This window comes from Gymnoscopelus microlampas (genome assembly GCF_963454915.1).
Source record: "Gymnoscopelus microlampas genome assembly, chromosome: 10".
In the NCBI taxonomy this organism is placed as follows: Eukaryota; Metazoa; Chordata; class Actinopteri; order Myctophiformes; family Myctophidae; genus Gymnoscopelus; species Gymnoscopelus microlampas.
The window spans coordinates 4,680,880-4,702,507 of record NC_139947.1 but is presented as its reverse complement, the minus strand read 5'-3'; the positions used below and the strand labels follow the sequence as shown (position 1 = coordinate 4,702,507).

At 40.4% G+C, this 21,628-nt stretch overlaps 1 protein-coding gene across 2 annotated transcripts; it reads right to left on the bottom strand.

Moving 5' to 3' along the window:
* Nucleotides 1-5,956: 5,956 nt before the first annotated feature.
* On the bottom strand, nucleotides 5,957-13,864 carry LOC311052792 (uncharacterized protein). Of its 2 annotated transcripts, XM_084067997.1 has the most exons (4): nucleotides 13,731-13,834; nucleotides 10,519-10,591; nucleotides 9,487-9,576; nucleotides 5,957-7,935 (listed from the first exon to the last, which is right to left on the bottom strand). In XM_084067997.1, exon 4 carries the CDS (start codon nucleotides 7,823-7,825, stop codon nucleotides 6,596-6,598), a length of 1,230 nt encoding a protein of 409 aa, XP_083924123.1. In that variant the 5' UTR covers nucleotides 7,826-7,935; nucleotides 9,487-9,576; nucleotides 10,519-10,591; nucleotides 13,731-13,834; the 3' UTR covers nucleotides 5,957-6,595. The 2 variants fall into 2 exon arrangements, with proteins under 2 accessions (XP_083924123.1, XP_083924124.1); XM_084067998.1 differs by lacking the exon at nucleotides 10,519-10,591 and having other exon boundaries at nucleotides 13,731-13,864.
* Nucleotides 13,865-21,628: the final 7,764 nt, after the last annotated feature.

The window sequence follows — 21,628 nt, the reverse complement described above, 5'->3', positions numbered from 1 at the left end:
GGCTGGCTGTCAGAAACTGCAAGGTTCATTTCCCCTCCACTCCACAAGGAGACACCACAATGGGAATCAGACTGGTACCTGTGGTGGTGACCTCACTTCCTACCACTATAAAAGCAGGACTGGATTCCCATTCTCCCCTTGTCCTTTGTTTCCAAACACATGCTGTCGGCCTGTGTGTTTGCCGTGTGCTGTCCATGTACTGATGTTGTACTGATGTTTGCCATGCGTCTGTTAAACCTGGTATAATGTAAGTTCTAGTGTTATACTTTTAGTGATGTGGATTATATTTAAGAGTTGATGAACTTGAGTTATATGGATATTTAGATGTTTAATATTATGAAGTAAATACTTGGCCAATTATTATTTTGATATACCTTAATGTATAATATGATTTAAAGGCCATATTTATGATTGATATTTTATCTGGCATGATATTATAATTTGTTTAGAACCATGGCATCATCATGAAAACCTACTGTCATACTATTCATCAGTATCTGGCTAAATAAACTGGATATTTGATTGCAACCTTGTTTCCTGGTGGTTTGTGACTCCAGTATGAACTTTAAATCCTAACACAAGTACCGTACTTATGTACAATGTTGAGGTATTTTTTAATTTACTGCAGTATTTTAAATGTTCAGTACTTTTACTTCTACTCCACTACATCTCAGAGGCAAATATTGTACTTTTACTCCACTACAATTATTTGAACACTTTAGTTACTAGTTACTTTGTAGATTTTGATTATTATAACAAAACATACATTCACCACTTCAGCCCTATGTACATTTCGGCCATTTGAAAATAGCAGATCTACAAGCTCACAATGTGTCGCGATGCGACATATTGTGAGCTTGTAGATATGCTATTTTCAAAAGATTTGCATACATTTTGTACATTTTAAAACGTTTGTACTTTAAGTATATTTTGATACCAATATTGTTGTACTTTTACTCAAGTACATTTTAAATTCCGAGCTTGTACACTTGTAACAAAGTAGTTCTACAATGCAGTATTGATACTTTTACTTAAGTAAAACATTTGAGTACTTTAATATTTTTTTATATTATTTGAGTACCTAATACATGTGTATTTTTATGGTTATGGTGTCACCATTTAAAAAAAAACCTTTCTTAAAGGAGTAGTTCACCTAAAAAATGACTTATTTTCTATCGATTACACACCCCATGAAGCCTTGCATTCATGGAGACTTTTTTTTTTGTCACATTCCTAAGCCAAGAATTTGATGACCAGCAGAAAGATGCCGGTAAATGCCGGTAGGAGACACAAAGTTGACACTTTGTGTCAAGGAGACACAAAGTTGACACTTTGTGTCTCTTACCGGAGCCGCCACTGGTCATCAAATTACCAGAGCCCGTATTTCTCCAAACATGTACAAATGCAAAACATAAGGTGCTTACCTGCTTGCCCCAAATGTTAACTAGGTGTCTGGAGTGTTTGTGCAATGTATTAGTCCATATTGTTCAATAAAGAAGTGTTTTAATTCAGTCTGTGGCCGAACGCCATTTCCCACTTGTTTACTTTCTGTTTACATTGAGTGTAATTCCGGCTTTCACCGGAATTTTCGCCCCGTCACTACCGCCCATTAGGGAACTTCCAATAGAATCGGCCACAGACGGGATTAAAACACTTCTTTATTGAAAAATATGGATTAATACATTGCACAAACACGCCGGACACCGAGATAACATTTGGGGTAAGCACCTTATATTTTGAATTTTGTACATGTTTGGAGAAATACGGGTTTTACCGGTGACATCTCAGGGTAATCTGGGGGAGTGGTTGCTAAGACTCGTAGATATAAAGCTGTCAAAATAGATAAAATACATCAACGATAGTCTTGATCTAATGTTTGTTATGAATATAAATCATCCTAAATATACAATAACGTGGTCTAGTTTATATGTATGTATGTATATATGTATGTATGTATGTATGTATAGTAATACAAATCTAAAAAGCAACTTAAGTTTTCAAATAATTGTAGTGGAGTAAAAGTACAATATTTCAGAGATGTATTGGAGTAGTAAAAATATTGAAAATTTGAAATACTCCACTAAAGTAAAAAGTACAGTACCTGAGTAAATGTACTTAGTTACTTTACATCACTGCTCTCTCAAAGTCGTAGAGCTGCTCCTAATAATCAAAACAGCAACAACATAACAAAGTAGCAATCCGAAATGTTAAAGGCTCTATAATCTCATTTGCTTTAGTGAGTAAAATGTTTATTTTTGTCCAAATCTGTATGGTTGAGTATGTTGATAAAATATAACAACAATGGACACAAACTTTGCCGCGATCCTGTTTCTGGTTTTGTCACAGTCACAGACTGTACCGGTGATGGTATGTCTGTTATGTTCTAGTTGTTCTGATTCTATGTTGTCTTCCCCAGCTGTTTCTCATGTGTATATTAGTCTCGTTCCCCAGTCAGTCCTTGACAGATCATTGTTTGTGTCGCATCGTCTGTCTGTATGTTAACCTGTATTAAAACCCCAATCATGGGTGTTGAATACTACTCTGCCTGGCTGTCTGCATTTGGGTCCTCACCACACCACCAGATTGTGACAGGTTTGACACAAGTTTTGACCTGAATGTCAAAATGTAATTCCTCCCCAGAGCAAGCAGTCAGGCTCTATCTTAGCTCGGTGGTGAAAATGTCAGCATTTGTGCAGGAGACCAGAGTTCAAATCTGAAGTAGAGCAGGAACGTTACATATTAACCCATTCAATCCAGGAACGCATCTGTGTCATTTTAGATTTGAGCTTACAACAATTATTTTATACTTTGGCTATTTTTTTTAAAGCTTGACCATTCGTGCAAATCTTTGAATATATATATATTTTTAAAGCGAACATTTGTAACTCAAATCTTTGCTTCTGGGGGATCCCTGGAACAAAAATGTTTTACAAATGTTAGCTTTAATTTTTTTAATATATATATATGTATTCAAAGATTTGCACGATTTTTCAAAAATCTACAAGCTCGTAGATCTACTATTTTTGAATAGCCAAAGAAATCTAAAATGACACAAACAGATGCGTTGCCCGATTGAATGGGTTAAAGGGTGTGTAAGTGAGATTTGTGTGTTAAAAATAAGTGTTAAATAAGCTCTAAATCCCCACAGTAATTGTTCTATAGGATGTTTGTTCAGTAACAAGAGTCTCCCTGGCTGGCTCGCCAAGCTCTTTTGTAAACAGGATACCAATTTGATCCAAATCAGGAGAGATAACTAACACAGTAAGGATACAGGATAAACAAGTGCAATTGGAAGTGATGAAACAAATTAAATTAGCAGATGCATTTGAAAATGGAACACTATAAAATTGGAGCTGAAAAATTTGCTCTCTTCTGATTGGATGAAATTGTTGACCCACCTGGTAATTGTATTTTCCGTTTACTAAAGAGCTGGAGGGACCCTTGTTACTGAGCACTCTATATAGCAATGATTACTATAACAAAAGTCTATATTTAGTTACTACATAACCTATTTATAGATAAAGAATCTATAGAATGTTTTTTAAACAAGCTGCTTAATAACTGAACGAGCCGTACTGAGAGCTGTGCAACTCGTCTAAAAAGTCCGACGAGAGGCAAACAGCAGTACACAACAATGGCGGCCGCAATTTCTCAAGGGGAAATTGCTTCCCGTCGATCCTATTTAGATGCAACACCCACTGCATGTGGATCCCGCCCCCTTTTCTTCATTGGCTGTTGATTTGAATCACAACGCAGTGGCCGCGCCCCTGCTGTCCAAGCTCTGACGCTAACCCTCCCAGACTACTAGCACAGTGGTTTCCACGACCCCCATAACTCTGAGAGTGTACAAATGGAACCAAATGGACCCTTATGGGTCCATTTGGAGAGTGTGTACACTCTCAGAGTTACACACCTGTAAGGGGCCATTTGGAAGCCCATGAGGGTCCCTGGACCCCAACTGTAGACCCACTGGTGTAACAGAGTGTTTCCAGTGGGCCAACATGCACAATATCAGCACCCTGACTCTGTTTGACCAGAATGGAACAGAGCCTTCATTAGTATCATTGGTAACACCTGTGAATGTCTTCATAATATGGCTGCTATGAATAGAGCCTATTATTTAACTTAATAATCTTAATAAACAAGCACAAACTACTTCACAAGAAAGAACAATGTTGGTGTAATTAGGAGATTCGACAGGGAATCTATTTTATATACACAAATTGACAAGTTAAAAGAAAAAAATCATGTCACAGTAATTCCTGGTTTTGGCGGAGTGTCGGCCCCATCCTCCCCGTTCAGCTGCTGCTGTCTCGCCGTAGAGATGACAGCGGGAGTCTCGGTGCCGTCACTGCCGAGGTCCTCTCCTCTCCCCGGGGAGAGGGGTCGCAGGATTTATATACATGCCAGTTCATAGCTAAAGTATAAGTGGTAGCTGGTAGCAGTTTAAATATTGTACTTTTTACTCCACTACAATTATTTCAAAACTTTAGTTGCTAGTTACTTTTCAGATATAAGTTATTATATTATAAAACGTACACTAACTACTTCAGCACTATTTTATACCTAGGCTACTTGAAAATAGCCAATGTACAAGCTCACACGTGTGAGCTTGTAGATGTGCTATTTTCAAACATTTATTACTTTTACTTTTGGTACGTTAAGTACATTTTGATACCAATACTTTTGTACTTTTACTCAAGTATATTTTGAATTCCGGACTTTTACTTGTAACAGATTGATTGATTGATTGATGTACTTTATTTAGTAAGACATGAGAACAGTACATGACAGTACATAACAGTACATGGAAGTACAAATTACAAGGTCTACTAAACTGGATAGCTCATTAAGCACTTAGCTTGTTTAAGATGAGATCCCCATGCACACAAATCATGATGACATAAGAGACAGACAGATATACACACTACTATACAGAATGTCATACAATCAGTTTACAGGTTACTGGTATGAAGAGTGAAAAATATGTACAAAAGCAGAAAGAGACGGGGGGGGGGGGGGGGGGGGGTAGGGGGTAGGCTAGGTTAAAGTATTTACAGAGTATTTCTACAATGCAGTATTGATACTTTTACTTGAGTAAGAAATGTGAGTATTATATATTTTGCATTTTTGCTAGTATTTGAACTCACCTTCCTCGCCAACCATAGCAGCTATCTTTTTCCATGACTCGTTCGTCTTCGACTTGTTTCTGAAGTCTACAAGTGTTTTGTCAAACAATATGGGGCATTGGCTCACTGCAAAGATCAGCTTATCCGCTGCCTCCTCACCTTTTTTTAGGGCTTTTCTGCCTGTTTTGCCAGTACCTTGACTGCTAGTACCTTCCATCTCTCTCGCCATTATCTGTCTTTCTTCACCAACAATTCTCCACAAAAGGGGGTGTGTTCAGCTGGGCAGGAAATCAGCCGTTTCCCTGATACCCGACACCACTGTCCTCGGGATGGTCACACAAAGTGCATTGCATAAAATAGCAGATCTACACGCTCTGCTATTTTCAAAAGATGTTCATACATTTGAAAACTTGTGAAATGGGACATTCTGCATAATGAGTACTTTTTAACTTTTGGTACTTTTTGGTGTGTGTGTGTGTGTGTGTGTGTGTGTGTGCGTGCGTGCGTGCGTGCGCGTGTGTTATTTGGGTGTGTTTGAATCAGTCTCTCTCACTTTATCTCGTTATTCAAGCAGAGCCATTGAGACATTCATTCCCATACAAACTTAATTTGCACACGATTGCTCCAAATTCCCTCAGAACAATACAACCTGGTGTGGTGAAGGGAAAGCATTTTTTTGTTCTCTAGTAGTAGTACAAGGTTTGTTTGTGATTAACTTAAATTGCACAAATACAATCTACAAAGCATGAACAACCATAAGATTGAGATTAAAATGAATATTGAGATTTGTTTATTTCTATCTGCAGCAAAGTGTTATTGGTGGGACATGTTCCACAAAGACAGTATAGAATAACAAAAGGATACTTACAATACAAAATCGTAAGGTCGGATGTAATGAAACGTAATACAAAGAATATAGATAGATATTCTATCTATATTTTAATATTTTCTTTGAAAAAACTTGACTCAATGACAAAGAAATATACATAAAAAGAACAATTCATTGAAACCGTTTCATTTAAATGATGAATAACCTCTGACACACAACACATTATGAATGTAATCTATAGCCTAATTTAAATAAGAGTAAAATGTACAAAGTATGAACAACCTCCGAGACAAAACAGAAATAATCAAATCTACACTAACTAATCTACAGGTCAAATTACTGTGAAACAAAGAATAAGATTGAGAATAAAAGTTATATTGATATGTGTTTATTTCTATCTGCAGCAAAATGTTGGTGGGACATGTTCTACAAAGACAGTACAGCATAACACAAGGATAGTAATAATAAAGCATAGTAAGAAACATTTTAGTCATCCCCATCCTATTGTTCACACATCTAGAATAAACATGCTCATATACGTTTATGACAGTTTAGCCATCTTGATTAACAATTGTTTAAAAAAAATAATATAATGGAACATCATGCTGATGTTTCTCGTTGTCTATAAGTGTTTACACTAATCAGATGTATCTTTCATATGTGTGCGCTCATGACATTTTCGGCTGCTTGAAGTGGAGAAACTCTTTCCACACTGACCACAAGGAAACAGTTTAAATCCAGTGTGTACAACCTTGTGATCTGCTAAACTATTTGATCGACTAAAAGCTTTTCCACACTGATCACATCCATAGGGTTTCTCTCCAGTGTGAATTCTCTGGTGTTGTTTAAGGCTGGACATTTGAGAGAAGTGTTGTCCACACTGATCACATCCATGGGGTTTCTCTCCAGTGTGAATTCTCTGGTGTTTTTTAAGGTAGGCCATTTGAGAGAAGTGTTGTCCACACTGATCACATCCATAGGGTTTCTCTCCAGTGTGAATTCTCTGGTGGCTTTTAAGGGTAGACATCTGAGAGAAGTGTTGTCCACACTGATCACATCCATAGGGTTTCTCTCCAGTGTGAATTCTCTGATGGCTTTTAAGGTGGGCCATTATAGAGAAGTGTTGTGCACACTGATCACATCCATAGGGTTTCTCTCCAGTGTGAATTTTCTGGTGTGATTTAAGGCCGGACATGTGAGAGAAGTGTTTTCCACACTGATCACACCCATGGGGTTTCTCTCCAGTGTGAATTCTCCGGTGTTTTTTAAGGCCGGACATTTGAGAGAAGTGTTGTCCACACTGATCACATCCATGGGGTTTCTCTCCAGTGTGAATTCTCTGGTGTGATTTAAGATGGGCCATTTGAGAGAAGTGTTGTCCACACTGATCACATCCATGGGGTTTCTCTCCAGTGTGAATTCTCTGGTGTGATTTAAGGCCGGACATGTGAGAGAAGTGTTGTCCACACTGATCACACCCATGGGGTTTCTCTCCAGTGTGAATTCTCTGGTGGCTTTTAAGGCTAGACATGACAGAGAAGTGTTGTCCACACTGATCACACCCATGGGGTTTCTCTCCAGTGTGAATTCTCTGGTGTGATTTAAGGCCGGACATGTGAGAGAAGTGTTGTCCACACTGATCACACCCATGGGGTTTCTCTCCAGTGTGAATTCTGTGGTGTGTTTTAAGGTGGGCCATTCGAGAGAAGTGTCGTCCACACTGATCACATCCATAGGGTTTCTCTCCAGTGTGAATTCTCTGGTGGCTTTTAAGGCTGGACATTAAAGAAAAGTGTTGTCCACACTGATCACATTCATAGGGTTTCTCTCCGGTGTGAATTCTCTGGTGTCTTTTAAGTTTGGACATTGTAGGGAAGCGTTGTCCACACTGATCACAGCTGTGGTGTTTTTGCCTAGCCAAGCTCCTTTGTTCATTCACCTCTGGTAGAACAGGGGAGCCAGCCTGATGATGCAACACTGGATTTGAAACAAAGACAAAGTAAGGATAGTTGAGAGGTAGACAGTACTTCACAGACTTAAAATTACATTGTAAGTAGTTAATGTCCACAATTAACAACTTCCAAATGTGTTGTGCATTTTACAAATGAATCAAATCCCAAAATTAAGACTAAGAAGCAGGAAGGGAGGTTTGGTTTGAGTTAGGTGGGGAAAGCAAGTCTGAAAAGGTGGGTTTTGAGGGAGGCTTTGAACACGGCAAGAGTGGGGGGGGGGCTTTGATGTGAGGTGGGAGTGGGTTCCAAAGGGTGGGGGCTGCAACTGAAAAAGCCCTGTACACCCCAGGTGCGCTTTTTTTTGTTTTTATGGGGAAGTCCAGGAGGTTTGCATCACCTGACCTGAGGGAGCGAGAGGGGGCGTGGCGTTTGAGGAGGTCAGAGAGGTAGCGGGGAGCCTGGTTATTGAGGGCCTTGTTGGTGGTGATGAGTATTATGAAATCTATTCTGTGTTTTACTGAGAGCCAGTGAAGGTCATGGAAGACTGGGGTGATGTGGTCTCTGGATTTGGTTCTGGTGAGGAGGCGGACAGCAGAGTTTTGCACATATTTATTTTTTTTGAGAACTTTGGAGGTGGCACCGTAGAGGAGGCTATTGCAGTAGTCGAGTCTGGATGTGATGAAGGCATGGATGAGTGTATCTGCTGCAGTTTGGGATAGTGAGGGACGGAGGCGGGCGATGTTTCGGAGGTGGAAGAAGGCTGTTTTGGTGATGTTGTTTACATGGGATTGGAAGGAGAGGGTGGGATCCAGGATTACACCAAGGTTGCGGACTTTGGTGGAGGGGGTGACAATGGAGCCGTCAATATTCAGGGTGAAATTACGAGTGGAGCGGGTGAGGGCATCTGGACCAATAATAAGGACTTCAGATTTATTGCAGTTTATTTTCTTTAACATTTTGTCCCGCGATTTTTGTAACCCATTTTTTTCACCCGGTGCCAATTTCCTAAGTGATCCTGGGCGCTACACCAGCCCTACACCAGTCCCCCACAGCCTAGGGAGGCCAGGGCCGAGCTCATACTTCCTTCAATGCATGAGAGCCAATTGACCTTCTTGTCACCCGACAGGGGAGAGTTTCCCCGATAGGACGTAGCGCGTGGAAGGAACACGTTATTCCAACCAGAAGACAGGTGGTGACGGTGGAGAGGGTGGTAGCAGTAATGGTTTTGGAGGGGAGGTAGAGCTGTGATGCAACACATTGCAAACTTTTAGATAATGCTATACTTTCAATGTTCATTGCATGACTAAATATAGGTATAAAGCTGTTACTTAAGACTTAAGTAATAGTAAAAGTCTTAGCATCATATAGTGAATATGTGGTTGAAGGAACTGTGAGACATTAGACATCTAAATCTAATATACATCAAAGCTACAGGTCAAATTAAAATGAAACAAAATTTAAGTTTGAGAATACAAATTATTGAGACTTAAAGGAAAAGCAACAAAGCAACAAAAACTTGCCGAAAATATGTCAGAACAGGAGGAAATGGAAAAAGGAGGCTGAATAAGTGATATACCAAGATCTTCCTGTTCAGCAGAGTTGAGGTTGAGATCTTCACCTTAAGTCTGGAGTCCACAGTCACATCTGATCAGAAATGATTGATATCCTGGAGGAGATGTGGAAAAAATGACACATATAACCAGGGGTGCACATAACTGGTGCGCAGGTGCGCATGCGTCGCCAAAATGCATGCTGCACGGCACATCAGACAAAGGGAAGCGCATTTGCGTACCAACAGCTGGGACCGCTGGGACAGGAATTTACTTCCTGAAGCCACACTCACACAATCACGCTAAAGCAAGCGTAGGCCCCATACACAGCCATTAGGCGGAGGGGGAGGGGGAGGGGACGCATGCTGCACGTGATTGTGGCCTCGAATCCTGACACAGTCAGTCGCGCGACTCGCACACAGCACGCTGATGGCTGTGTTACAGGCACTCGTCACTCGAACTTCCATTTCTATGCTGATGATACCCAGCTATATCTTTCTGTGGCGACCCCTGTGCTCTAGACTTGTTGCTGACCTGTCTGTCCAGTATAAAATGTTGGATGAGTGAGAACTTTCTTAAGCTAAATGAGGATAAAACAGAAGTTCTCATAATTGTTTCTAGTGAGCAGAGAGAATCAATAATAAGTAGACTTGGTAACCTGACTGCAGAAAGTAACACTACAGTAAAGAACCTGGGGGTTATTATTGATTCTGAATTGAATGTTACTACACACATTAATCATGTTACCAAGATTGCTTTCTTTCATCTTAGAAATATTGCGCGAATTAGAGCCTATGGACGATGCAAAAACGTTGATCCACGCTTTTGTTTTCTCTCGGCTTGATTACTGCAATGCACTAATCTGGCCTGCCAAAGAAAACAACAACAGATTACAACTTGTTCAAAATGTGGCAGACAGAGTATTAACTAAAACTAAGATGAGAGAACATATTACTCCAGTTCTAGCTTCACTACACTGGCTACCGGTTGTTTTTAGGATTGATTTTAACATTATTTTACTAGTTTATAAAGCTCTAAATGGTCTGGCACCTTCCTACCTCTATGACTGCCTGCCTAGATATGTTCCAAACCGGCCCCTCAGGTCTTCAAGTGCTGACCTGCTCGAGGTGTCTACAATGACATAAAGAACACGGTGAAGCAGCATTCTGCTTCCACGGACCGACAGCATGGAATAAACTCCCATTACACCTAATACAGGCAGCCTCTGTCGATAGCTTTAAAGCACAGCTCAAGACCTACTTCTCCACTCTTGCTTTTAGCTGATTTTTTTGGTTGATTTTTAAATCTCTGTGTTATCCATGTCCTCACTGCATTGCCTATTTCACTGCCCTTTTCTATTATTTATATGTTGTTTTATGCTTTTGCTTTTCTTATTTGCTCTATTGTTAAATTAATTGTAACTGTAATGGACCCTTCGCTAAACCCCACCCCAAAAGTGATTGTCCAATGCCAGCTTAGCAACCGTTGTTAACCTGGCATAGGTCTGGCAAGCTTTCGTCACCTGCCATAGCTGTCAATATTATATCGTCCGCACACACACAATCATTTCCAACATAATGGCAAGAATAGGAATACGATAACTTAATGGTGACTATGTATGAACCACGTACCCAAACCCGTTGGAGGCTGCTTTTCCCAAGCTGAAATCTGCACTTATGGCTGTGTTGTTGAACACATACACAGCTTAACGTCGGGAAAGTTACACGACTCAATCGCCCATGTGGTGTCAATAATAGGCTACTAATCACCGTAATCATAACAAAATTCAGAATCACAGCGCTGCCTGTTTCGGATTCCGCACGTTAAAGTATATTAATTCATTTGTTCGTCTATTTATTAACTGCTACTGCAGTCCCTGCGGTACATGAAAACTCCTGTTACAGTCAAGGATCACCTTCAACCTGGTGTTCAACACTTTCTCCATTTACGGTCTGTACATCTGTATAAACGTTAAGATTTCAAATATAAAGTGCTTACCCCATGGCCGGATGTTACAATTATGCACGGGACTCTCAAAAGTACCCGTATATTCTGTATTGTTCAATGAAAAGCATTTTAATCCGATCAGTGGCCATTTTCTCATAATGTATTCGAGTGCAATACACCTACCAACCGATAGGGTCACTCAGTTGAAAGCATATGGAGAAAATGGCCACCGATCAGATTAAAATGCTTTTCATTGAACAATACGGATGATACAGGTACTTCTGAGAGCCCGTATATATACATCCGTGGCCATGGGATAAGCACTTTATATTTGAAATATGAACGTTTATGTAGATGTACGGGCCATAAATGGAGAAAGTGCAAATACCAGGTTGAAGTTCATCCATGACGGTCGTGACAGTCGACCGTTGTGTATCCATGGCTATTACTCCCTCTAAGTTTTAGTTTATTGAAATAATGTCATGCACATTTGTCCAGTGCATAGCCTACTGCAGGCCTTGTTGACTAGATTTAGAAGAGATTTTGAAGCTCTTGCTCCTGAAATGATCGATTATTTTTAAGGGGAAAAGCCATCATTTAACGTGCAAGTCAATGGGTGAGAAGCAGAGATTGCCAGGCGCTGCCAGGCCTGGGTGTGACTAACTTCGCACCACCAGTCACAGAGTGGAGTGGGTGGGGCTTAGCGAAGGGTCCATTGTATTCTTGCTCTGTAAAGCACTTTGAGCTGCATTTCATGTCATGACACCTGATTCGGATGCTATCAATGCATTGAATGGGAGATTATCACGTTCTATCAGACCATTGAATGGGCGAAGTAGGCGACCTACTAGCTACCCCGCGATTTGTCAGACCATTCATTGGGCGTAATCAGGAGCTACTGACCTACCGACGGAGATGACTTAAATACTTCAGTTTTGGTTTTGGTTGTTTTGGTTTCGGACCATGACGGAGGCGCGCAGTCTCAGGCGAGCTGGAGCCCCGCGACGGACCACCGAGGGAGCTAAAGCGACCAAGGTGCCGTCCGGAGCGGTGCGACGCTCGCCTGAGCCTACTCAGCGCCGTTGGAGTTATGTACCGATAGGCACAGAATCGTAAATATTGTTGTGGGGACTGCTCCGCCTCCGTCGGTAGGTCAGTAGCTCCTGATTACGCCCAATGAATGGTCTGACAAATCGCGGGGTAGCTAGTAGGTCGCCTACTTCGCCCATTCAATGGTCTGATAAAACGTGATAATCTCCCATTCAATGCATTGATAGCATTCGAAGCCGGTGGTCATGAAAGGTGCTATACAAATAAAGTTTATCATTATTATTATTATTATTATTAGTCCAGTACTTTACAGTATTATTTAGAGCAGTTATGTAATAACAAATAAAATACATCTATAATTAGGCACCGTCATATAAACAATTAGCATAACAATCCAAAATATACCACTGTAATCACAAATGAGTATCCAAACATCTTTACAATGGTAACAATCACTCATTAAAGGCTCAATATTAATATTAAGACAAATGCAGACTTTAGCAGTGTTTCTTTTCACGCTTGAACAGAAGCTTATAATTGATATCCAAAGGTGTCATTCACTTTCCAGTCATTGATTGATTGATTGATTGATTGATGTACTTTATTTAGTAAGACATGAGAACATCAGTACATGGAAGTACAAATTCACAATACAAGGTCTACTAAACTGGAAGACTCATTAAGCACTGCATGAGCTTGTTTAAGATGAGATCCCCATGCACACAAATCATGATGACATACAGTATAAGAGACAGACTGACACGCTACTATACAGAATGTCTACAATCAGTTTACAGGTTACTGGTATGAAGAGTGAAAAAAAGTGTACAAGAGAAGAAAAAGAAAAGGGGGGGTAGGTTAGGACTTGGGGTAGGTTAAGACTTGGACAGGGGCCATTTTCGAATTGCAGCCTCCTGAAGGTGTATCTTTAGGGCAGTTTTGAAAGTGAGTAGGGTTTCAAAAGTCATGAACGAAATGTCCAGTTATAATTGAAAAATAACGACCCCTGGTGGCCGAATGAGGGGACGGCAGAGAATGACGTTCACACCAAATAAATACAACATTGAATGAACGCAACAAATTTGGTCACTTTAGTTTACAGGCACCATAAATGGCGATACTTCTCTTGTCGTTAGCAAAGCACCACGTTAGCTAGCCACATATGAACATTATAGGCCTACAAATGACGTCAGGTATGTTTTCTTACATCTTCTTAAACAACATGCATTATGAGGCATGAAGACAACAATACAATAACCATGCACGCACTTACTGTTTGTCATGAGCTCATAAAGCTTGTGAATATACTGGAACGTCAGATATTCATAAGAAACTGAGATAATACTCGGATAGTTTCGACTTCAGCTTGGCTTGTAGAACAAAAGGCTAGCAGACACTTTCCCTTCCTTCCCGGGCACTGGCGGTCTTAACTGTAGGCAAGGTTAGGCGACTACCTGGGGCCCCAAAAGTCAGGAGGCCTCATGAGATTTACCCAAATTATTATTTTTTAACTATAAATACACTGTTTTTCATTCCTTTTGAGGCCCCTCAAAAATCCCGTGTGAAAATACCACAACAAGACCGCCTTTTTTGTAAGCTTCACTTCATTTCACTCTGAGCCCCCCCCCTCAGTTCACACTACAGTGGTCTATTCCATCTGCCAGCCAATTGCAAGTGAGCTGCCCACGTAACATTCAGTGTTGCCAGGTTGAAAGAGAAGATAAGCAACCAGGTCTAGGAAAAACAAGCCCAAAAGAAGCGGCCACATGAGCACTTTAAACCTGGCCAGTGTACTTGAGTAAAAAATGTGAGTACTTTTTACAACACTGAACCTGGTCAATTAAAAAAAAAACATCAACCTATTAATATTTACAAGCAACTTAGCAGAAAATACATTTAAAAACATGTGCTTATAATAAAGGGACATGGCAACACTAGGTCACATGGTCACATTCTAGGAAGGAAATAACCGCATTCACTCACTAACTTCAGACAGTCGCTCAGTGAGTTGGAGAGTGGAGCACAGAGAGAGAGACACAGAAAGTGAGAGATTTACTGGCCGATTGTGGAAAATGACGAAAAAGCGCTTTGATAGTGGTGCACAAAAACGGAGGAAGAAGGAGGAAAATAAGAAGTTCATAAATAAACTCCCGAAATTAACTTCATTAAATTTTTTCACCTCCCCTGGGCCCTCCTCCCCCACACCTGTTGTTAAAGCAGCAACAACAACAACAACCAGCTTAAGTGCTGAAATTAGAGTCAATGTTAATGATAGCAGTGGTGGTGATAACACCTCTTTCCATGATGGCAATGATGATGATGCTGACGACGACAGCAATGGTGATGAAGGAAATGATGAAGGGTCTTTACCTAATAATGACAATGACAGCAGCAATGGTGGTGGCGATGATGAAGGAAGTGATGAAGGGTCTTTACCTAATAATGACAATGACAGCAACAATGGTGGTGGTGATGATGAAGGAAGTGATGAAGGGTCTTAACCTAATAATGACAATGACAGCAACAATGGTGGTGGCGATCATGAAGGAAGTGATGAAGGGTCTTTACCTAATAATGACAATGACAGCAACAATGGTGGTGGTGATGATGATGAAGGAAGTGATGAAGGGTCTTTACCTGATAATGACAATGACAGCAACAATGGTGGTGGTGATGATGATGAAGGAAGTGATGAAGGGTCTGTACCTAATGATGATGATGACAGCAGCAATGGTGGTCATGATGATGATAATGAGGAGGAGGAGGACATCGTAGTCCATGATGAAGAGCAGCAGCAGGTATGTGACATGACTGTTTTACTGGGAGATGATCCAGCACAGTGGCCAAAGCACCTAACCGACAAAGAGTGCTGCTCAATAGTCAGGAAAGGGCCAGTTCAGGTTACAGGCATGGTTTGTCCCAAAAATAAGGATAGCCGCAGGTTTACAACATCTCACTATTACATAAAAATGAAAAATGGAGAAGAAATCTGTAGATCATGGCTTTTGTACAGTAAAAGCAAGGACAGTGTATTCTGCTTTTGTTGCCACCTTTTTGGAAACAGATCTAACAGCCACTTATATTAAGTGGAGATGGTTACAAAGATTGGAAAAACTTATCAGGACATTTAAAAGAACATGAAAGGTCTAATGAACACATGAAAAACACTACAAGTTGGCACAATCTATTGGACAGACTTAAAACAAACACTGCAATTGATCAAGTCAACCAAGATTTAATTCAGCTGGAAGCAAACCTAGCAAAGTTGAAGCTTGTTAAAACTTACCTTAGATCAACCATGTCACAGGACAGGTTGTCTGCCCTTTGTGTTCTCTCCATTGAGCATGACATCAGAAAGTCAATGTATATGGAGGGTGTGATAACAAAATTTGCTGAGGCCAAAGCACGCAGGGTAAAAATTTAGTATGTATCCTAGGCAGGCACACAAATCACCTAAAACTTCAGACAAAAAAGGACAAAAAGCAACAAAAACAAAACAAAAGAAATAAATACCAAAAAAAAAGAAAGGTCAATGTATATGGAGGGTGTGATAACACAATTTGATGAGGCCAAAGCACGCAGGGTAAAAATGTAGTATGTCTCCTAGGCAGGCACACAAATCACCTAAAACTTAAGACAAAAAAGGACAAAAAGCAACAACAAAAAAACAAAAGAAATAAAGACAAAAAAAAGAAAGGTCAATGTATATGGAGGGTGTGATAACACAATTTGATGAGGCCAAAGTACGCAGGGTAAAAATGTAGTATGTCTCCTAGGCAGGCACTAGTGATGCGCGGGTCGGGTTTTTTCATGACCCGCCCCGCCCCGCGACGGAACCCAACCCGCCTCAACCCGCCCCGCGAACCCATATATAAATCTATGGCTCAACCCGCCCGCGACCCTCGATTTTCTTTTTATTCTGTAAAATCATGGTTGGAAAATAATCCCCAAGTGTATTCAAACTGTTTTATTCTAATTATTCTTATTCATATTAGGAATAAAGACAAAACAAGAGCATGTGATTTCTTTTTTTTTTTTGCGTGTGAGAGCGGCTGACCCGCTCACCCGCAGCCCGCATAATTTCCTCTGAAATTCTGACTCGATCCACCCGCGCCGCGGGTTGACCCGCGGGTCCCGCGGGTTACGGGTCAACCCGCGCATCACTAGCAGGCACACAAATCACCTAAAAAAAGGACAAAAAGCAACAAAAAAACCCCAAAAGAAATAAAGACAAAAAAAAAAAAAAAGGTCAATGTATATGGAGGGTGTGATAACACAATTTGATGAGGCCAAAGCACGCAGGGTAAAAATGTAGTATGTCTCCTAGGCAGGCACACAAATCACCTACTACTTAAGACAAAAAAGGACAAAAAACAAAAAAATAAATAAAAATAAAATAGAGATAAAAAATAAAATACCCCCCGACGGGATCACCACCTTATCGTGGTGGGGTGATTTGCGCGTCTCTATGACCCCTAGAGCTATGTCGGTAGGAGTATTGTACTCCTAGCAGGGTCACCCACGCCGAACAGGTCGAAGGATAGAGACCAGACAAAGAGTGATCCCACTGGCCCTCCAGGTTGGTTGGGGTTGGGCTGTGGGCTGATAACCTGCTCCCGTGTGAGGGAGACAGAAACAATAGGTTACAAAATATATTGTACAATACAGTAGGTAGTTTTATTTTATGTTTTTAATTTCTTCCATTATTGACCTGTATCCTTTTTCGCTTTTAGTATATCACTTGCAGTTGCATACAGTTGCATACTGTTGTTAGACCACTTGCGCGCGAAAGCGTGCGGGCGATGGTCCGCCCTGGGGCCTCAGTCTCTGGTTCGCCTAGGGCCTCCAGAGCCTTAAACCAGCCCAGGAATCCCGGGCTCTCTTCTCTTCGCAAATGAGTGAGGCTGGGGCCGAGGTTAGGCTATCCCGGGCTAAAACACGCAATCGTGACTACGTCGCAACCTGTTACTATGGCAACCTGAGCATTTAAAGGTACATACCCATTACGTGCTGGCCTTTTTAACAGGGCTGAAGTGGTTAATGTATGTTTTGTAATCATTTATATCTGCAAAGTAACTAGTAACTAAAGTGTTCAAATAATTGTAATGGAGTAAAAGTATAATATTTGCCTCTGAGTAGTGGAGTAGGAGTAAAACAAATATAGACAAATACTCCAGTAAAGTAAAAGTACTTCAAAATGGTACAGTACAGTAGTAAATGTACTTAGTTATTTTACACCACTGAACCTTAGTATTGTTTTTTTATGTAAAACCTTTAAAGATGAGTGTACCTTTGTGCTACTACTATATTGTGTTAAGTGGGGCGGCAGTGGCTCAGGGGTAGAGTGGCCGGGTAGAGTGAACTGGAAACCGCAAGGTTCCCATGTTCGATCCCGGGCTGGGGCGCTCCCCCAGAGTTAGTGTCGAAGTGTCCTTGAGCAAGAACCCTTAATTGCTCCTGATGTGCAGGCTTGCATGGTTTCCTTGCAATGGTTTCCTCCGCCATCGGTGTACGTGAATGGGTGAATTGCACAATCAATGTAAAGCGCTTTGGATAAAAGCGCAATATAAATGCACCATTTACTTGTAAAATAGTAGTTCTACAATGTAGTATCGATACTTTTACTTACAATAAGTAAAGTATTTGAGTACTTTTACACCACTGCTTAACATTACATTACATTACATTACATTACAGTCATTTAGCAGACGCTTTTATCCAAAGCGACTTACAATAAGTGCATTCGACATAGGTATAGGGAACAAAACTACTAATCACCAGAAGTCTGAAGTGCATTTTCTGCTAAAACAGGCAACCAAGAGTATACCTAGCGTTAAGGTAAAAGTGCAATACATCAGCTACCTACTATCTTAAACAGGTGAGACAAAATAGGAAAATCAAATGAGCAAGAGCTAAACAAGAAGATCCAATAAAACAATACAATAATAAAACGAGTTTGTACAACTAGTTTACAACAAGTAGGCAAGTCAAAGAGGAAGGGTAGTGTTTCCTGAAGAGGTGGGTTTTCAGGCCTGTGGCGAAAGATGGACAGTGACTCTGCTGCCCAACATAACATAACACCCTATTGTCAATGAATACCATATCAGCTAAAGAGTATCTATATCCTAATACATGTTCTTCATGTATTTTTATGGTTGTGTTGTCACTATTTTTTAAACCTTTCTTAATGTGATACTTAATGTGTTCTGATGTAGCCTACAGTATGTAGGCTGTAAACATGATCCACAAGTACCTTTATCTTGCCACATGATGGCGCTATCTGACCACAGCTGGGATAGAGACTGCAAGTTAGTATATTGACCTACAGCAGTGGTTCTCTAAGTGGGGTCCCCAGACCCCAGAGGTGCAAAATGTGTTAATACAGCATCATAATCATTTCAACTACTTTATCCATATCATACGTTGGCTATTCAAAAATAGCAGATCTACAAACTCAAAGCCCGTCACTTTGTGCCACGCTGCGAGCTTGTAGATCTGCTATTCATTTATTTTAATCCCTAGGGCACAACATATTTTTTAGTTGGGGGTCCGCAGCCAAATTTTGGGGGTCCTTGACATGAAAAAGTTTGAGAACCACTGACCTACACATTACATGACCATGTGACTGCAAGATATGAATTAAACTCTATTTATAAGTGGCTGTAAATAGCTCTATATTGTGACCCCTGATGTTGAACAAACACACAACCATAGACAATTAAGAGACATTTATAAATACCACAATTAAATAAATAACATCTACAATTAAATACATAAATAAAACCCACAATGTTATAAAATAAATAAAAACACAATGAAATAAATACATTTATATAATTGTGTTGTGTTTTAATCAATTTCATAATAGATTTTATTTCTTTCATTGTGGTATTTATTATTACATTTTTTTGTAACCAAAACAAACTTCCATAAACCTCCTCCTGTCACTGTCAGCGTTTACATGACAACCCACTCAACTGGCCAATCACAGCGTGAACAGAACCACCCGGGCTATGGGATCGTAGATCAGCAGCAGACAAGACGCCGGGAGGAGGAGCTTAAAGAAAACCCAGGATGAATTCACCAATTCACTCTGCATGGTCGCTACATCCGGCCTGGCTCTAAAGCGGAAACGGAAACAGCAAACCTATGTATAAGTATCTAGAAATGTACCGGATACAGTAGGGCGGGCTCTAAACCGGATGCGAGTATTGACGGGTGAATAGTAACCTCGGCTTGGTTTGTGGTTTGGGGACGACGCGAGGAGGTTGTTTAAGGAAGGACGTGAAACAGCAGATCTACAAGCTCACAACGCGACGCGTTGTGAGCTTGTAGATCTGGCGAGCTTGTAGATCGTGGCGATGACGATAGATGGTGATGTTTTTTTTTGTCAATAGGAACTCCAGCAGTGAGGGAGACTATTTTCCTCTGTGCTCATTTATATTCTAATTGTCTATGTACATTTATAGAGAACTCTTTCATTGTACCTCCACCTTCAACACATATTGGTGAGTGAAAATATTTTATTTAAGATGATATTTGTGTCGTTTTGTGGGTCGCATTAACCTTGATCTGTCAAACATTTCCTGACATTCAAACCCATGATAAGTTGATGAATGCTTTTGCATGCCCCTGTACACTAGTATGTGTGTTATGACTATAAATCATCATAACATACTAGCCTTTAGATCAAGACTCTCGTAGATGTATTTGATCGATTCTGACATTTTCTACGAGAGTCTTAGCTACCACCCACCCAGTTTCCCCTGGAATGTCAGCTCCAAAGCCCGTATTTCTCAGAAACACGTACAAATACAAAATATAAGGTGCTTGCCCGCTTGGCCCAAATGTTAACTCGGTGTCCGGTGTGTTTGTGCAATGTATTAGTCCATATTTATCAATAAAGAATTGTTTTAATCCCGTCTTTGGCCGAACGTTAGTTTCCCCCCCCTCGTTAAGTTCCCTGTTTATAGTGAGTGTAATTCCGGCTTTCACCGCATGCGCCCCGTCACTACCGCCCATTGGGAACTTTCCAACAGAATCGGCCACAGACGGGATTAAAACACTTCTTTAAAAAAAAAATTTGACTAATACATTACACAAACACAGTTAACATTTGGGAAAAGCGGGTATCACCTTATAATTTGCATTTATACTAGCTCCATAAAGAACCTCTCACTCCGCTATACAGCTCCGAGATGAGCTGTATAGCGGAGTGAGAGGTTCTTTATGGAGCTACATTTATACATGTTTGGAGAAATACGGGCTTTACTGGTGACATTCCAGGGCAAACTGAGGGGGTTGGTCGCTAAGACTCTTGTAGCCTAGAGATAAAACTGTTAAAATCGATAGTTTGTTATGACTATAAATCATCCTAAATAGGCTATACCATAACGTGGTCTAGTTTAAAATGAGGTAACTAGGGATTAACCCTGGATTCTATGCTAATTTACATTGCTGTTTTAATTCATGTAAAATATGCACATATACTGTAGATTTAGTTTACATGGTTTATTTGTATACTTCATTCATGTCGCTCGCATGAAATAGCAGGTATAGCTCAATATCTGGCTTCTAGTGAGTGACGCATTTTGATGGATTGTGGTTTGGGGACGACGCGAGGAGGTTGTTTAAGGAAGGACGTGAAACAGCAGATCTACAAGCTCACAACGCGACGCGTTGTGAGCTTGTAGATCTGGCGAGCTTGTAGATCGTGGCGATGACGATAGATGGTGATGTTTTTTTTTGTCAATAGGAACTCCAGCAGTGAGGGAGACTATTTTCCTCTGTGCTCATTTATATTCTAATTGTCTATGTACATTTATAGAGAACTCTTTCATTGTACCTCCACCTTCAACACATATTGGTGAGTGAAAATATTTTATTTAAGATGATATTTGTGTCGTTTTGTGGGTCGCATTAACCTTGATCTGTCAAACATTTCCTGACATTCAAACCCATGATAAGTTGATGAATGCTTTTGCATGCCCCTGTACACTAGTATGTGTGTTATGACTATAAATCATCATAACATACTAGCCTTTAGATCAAGACTCTCGTAGATGTATTTGATCGATTCTGACATTTTCTACGAGAGTCTTAGCTACCACCCACCCAGTTTCCCCTGGAATGTCAGCTCCAAAGCCCGTATTTCTCAGAAACACGTACAAA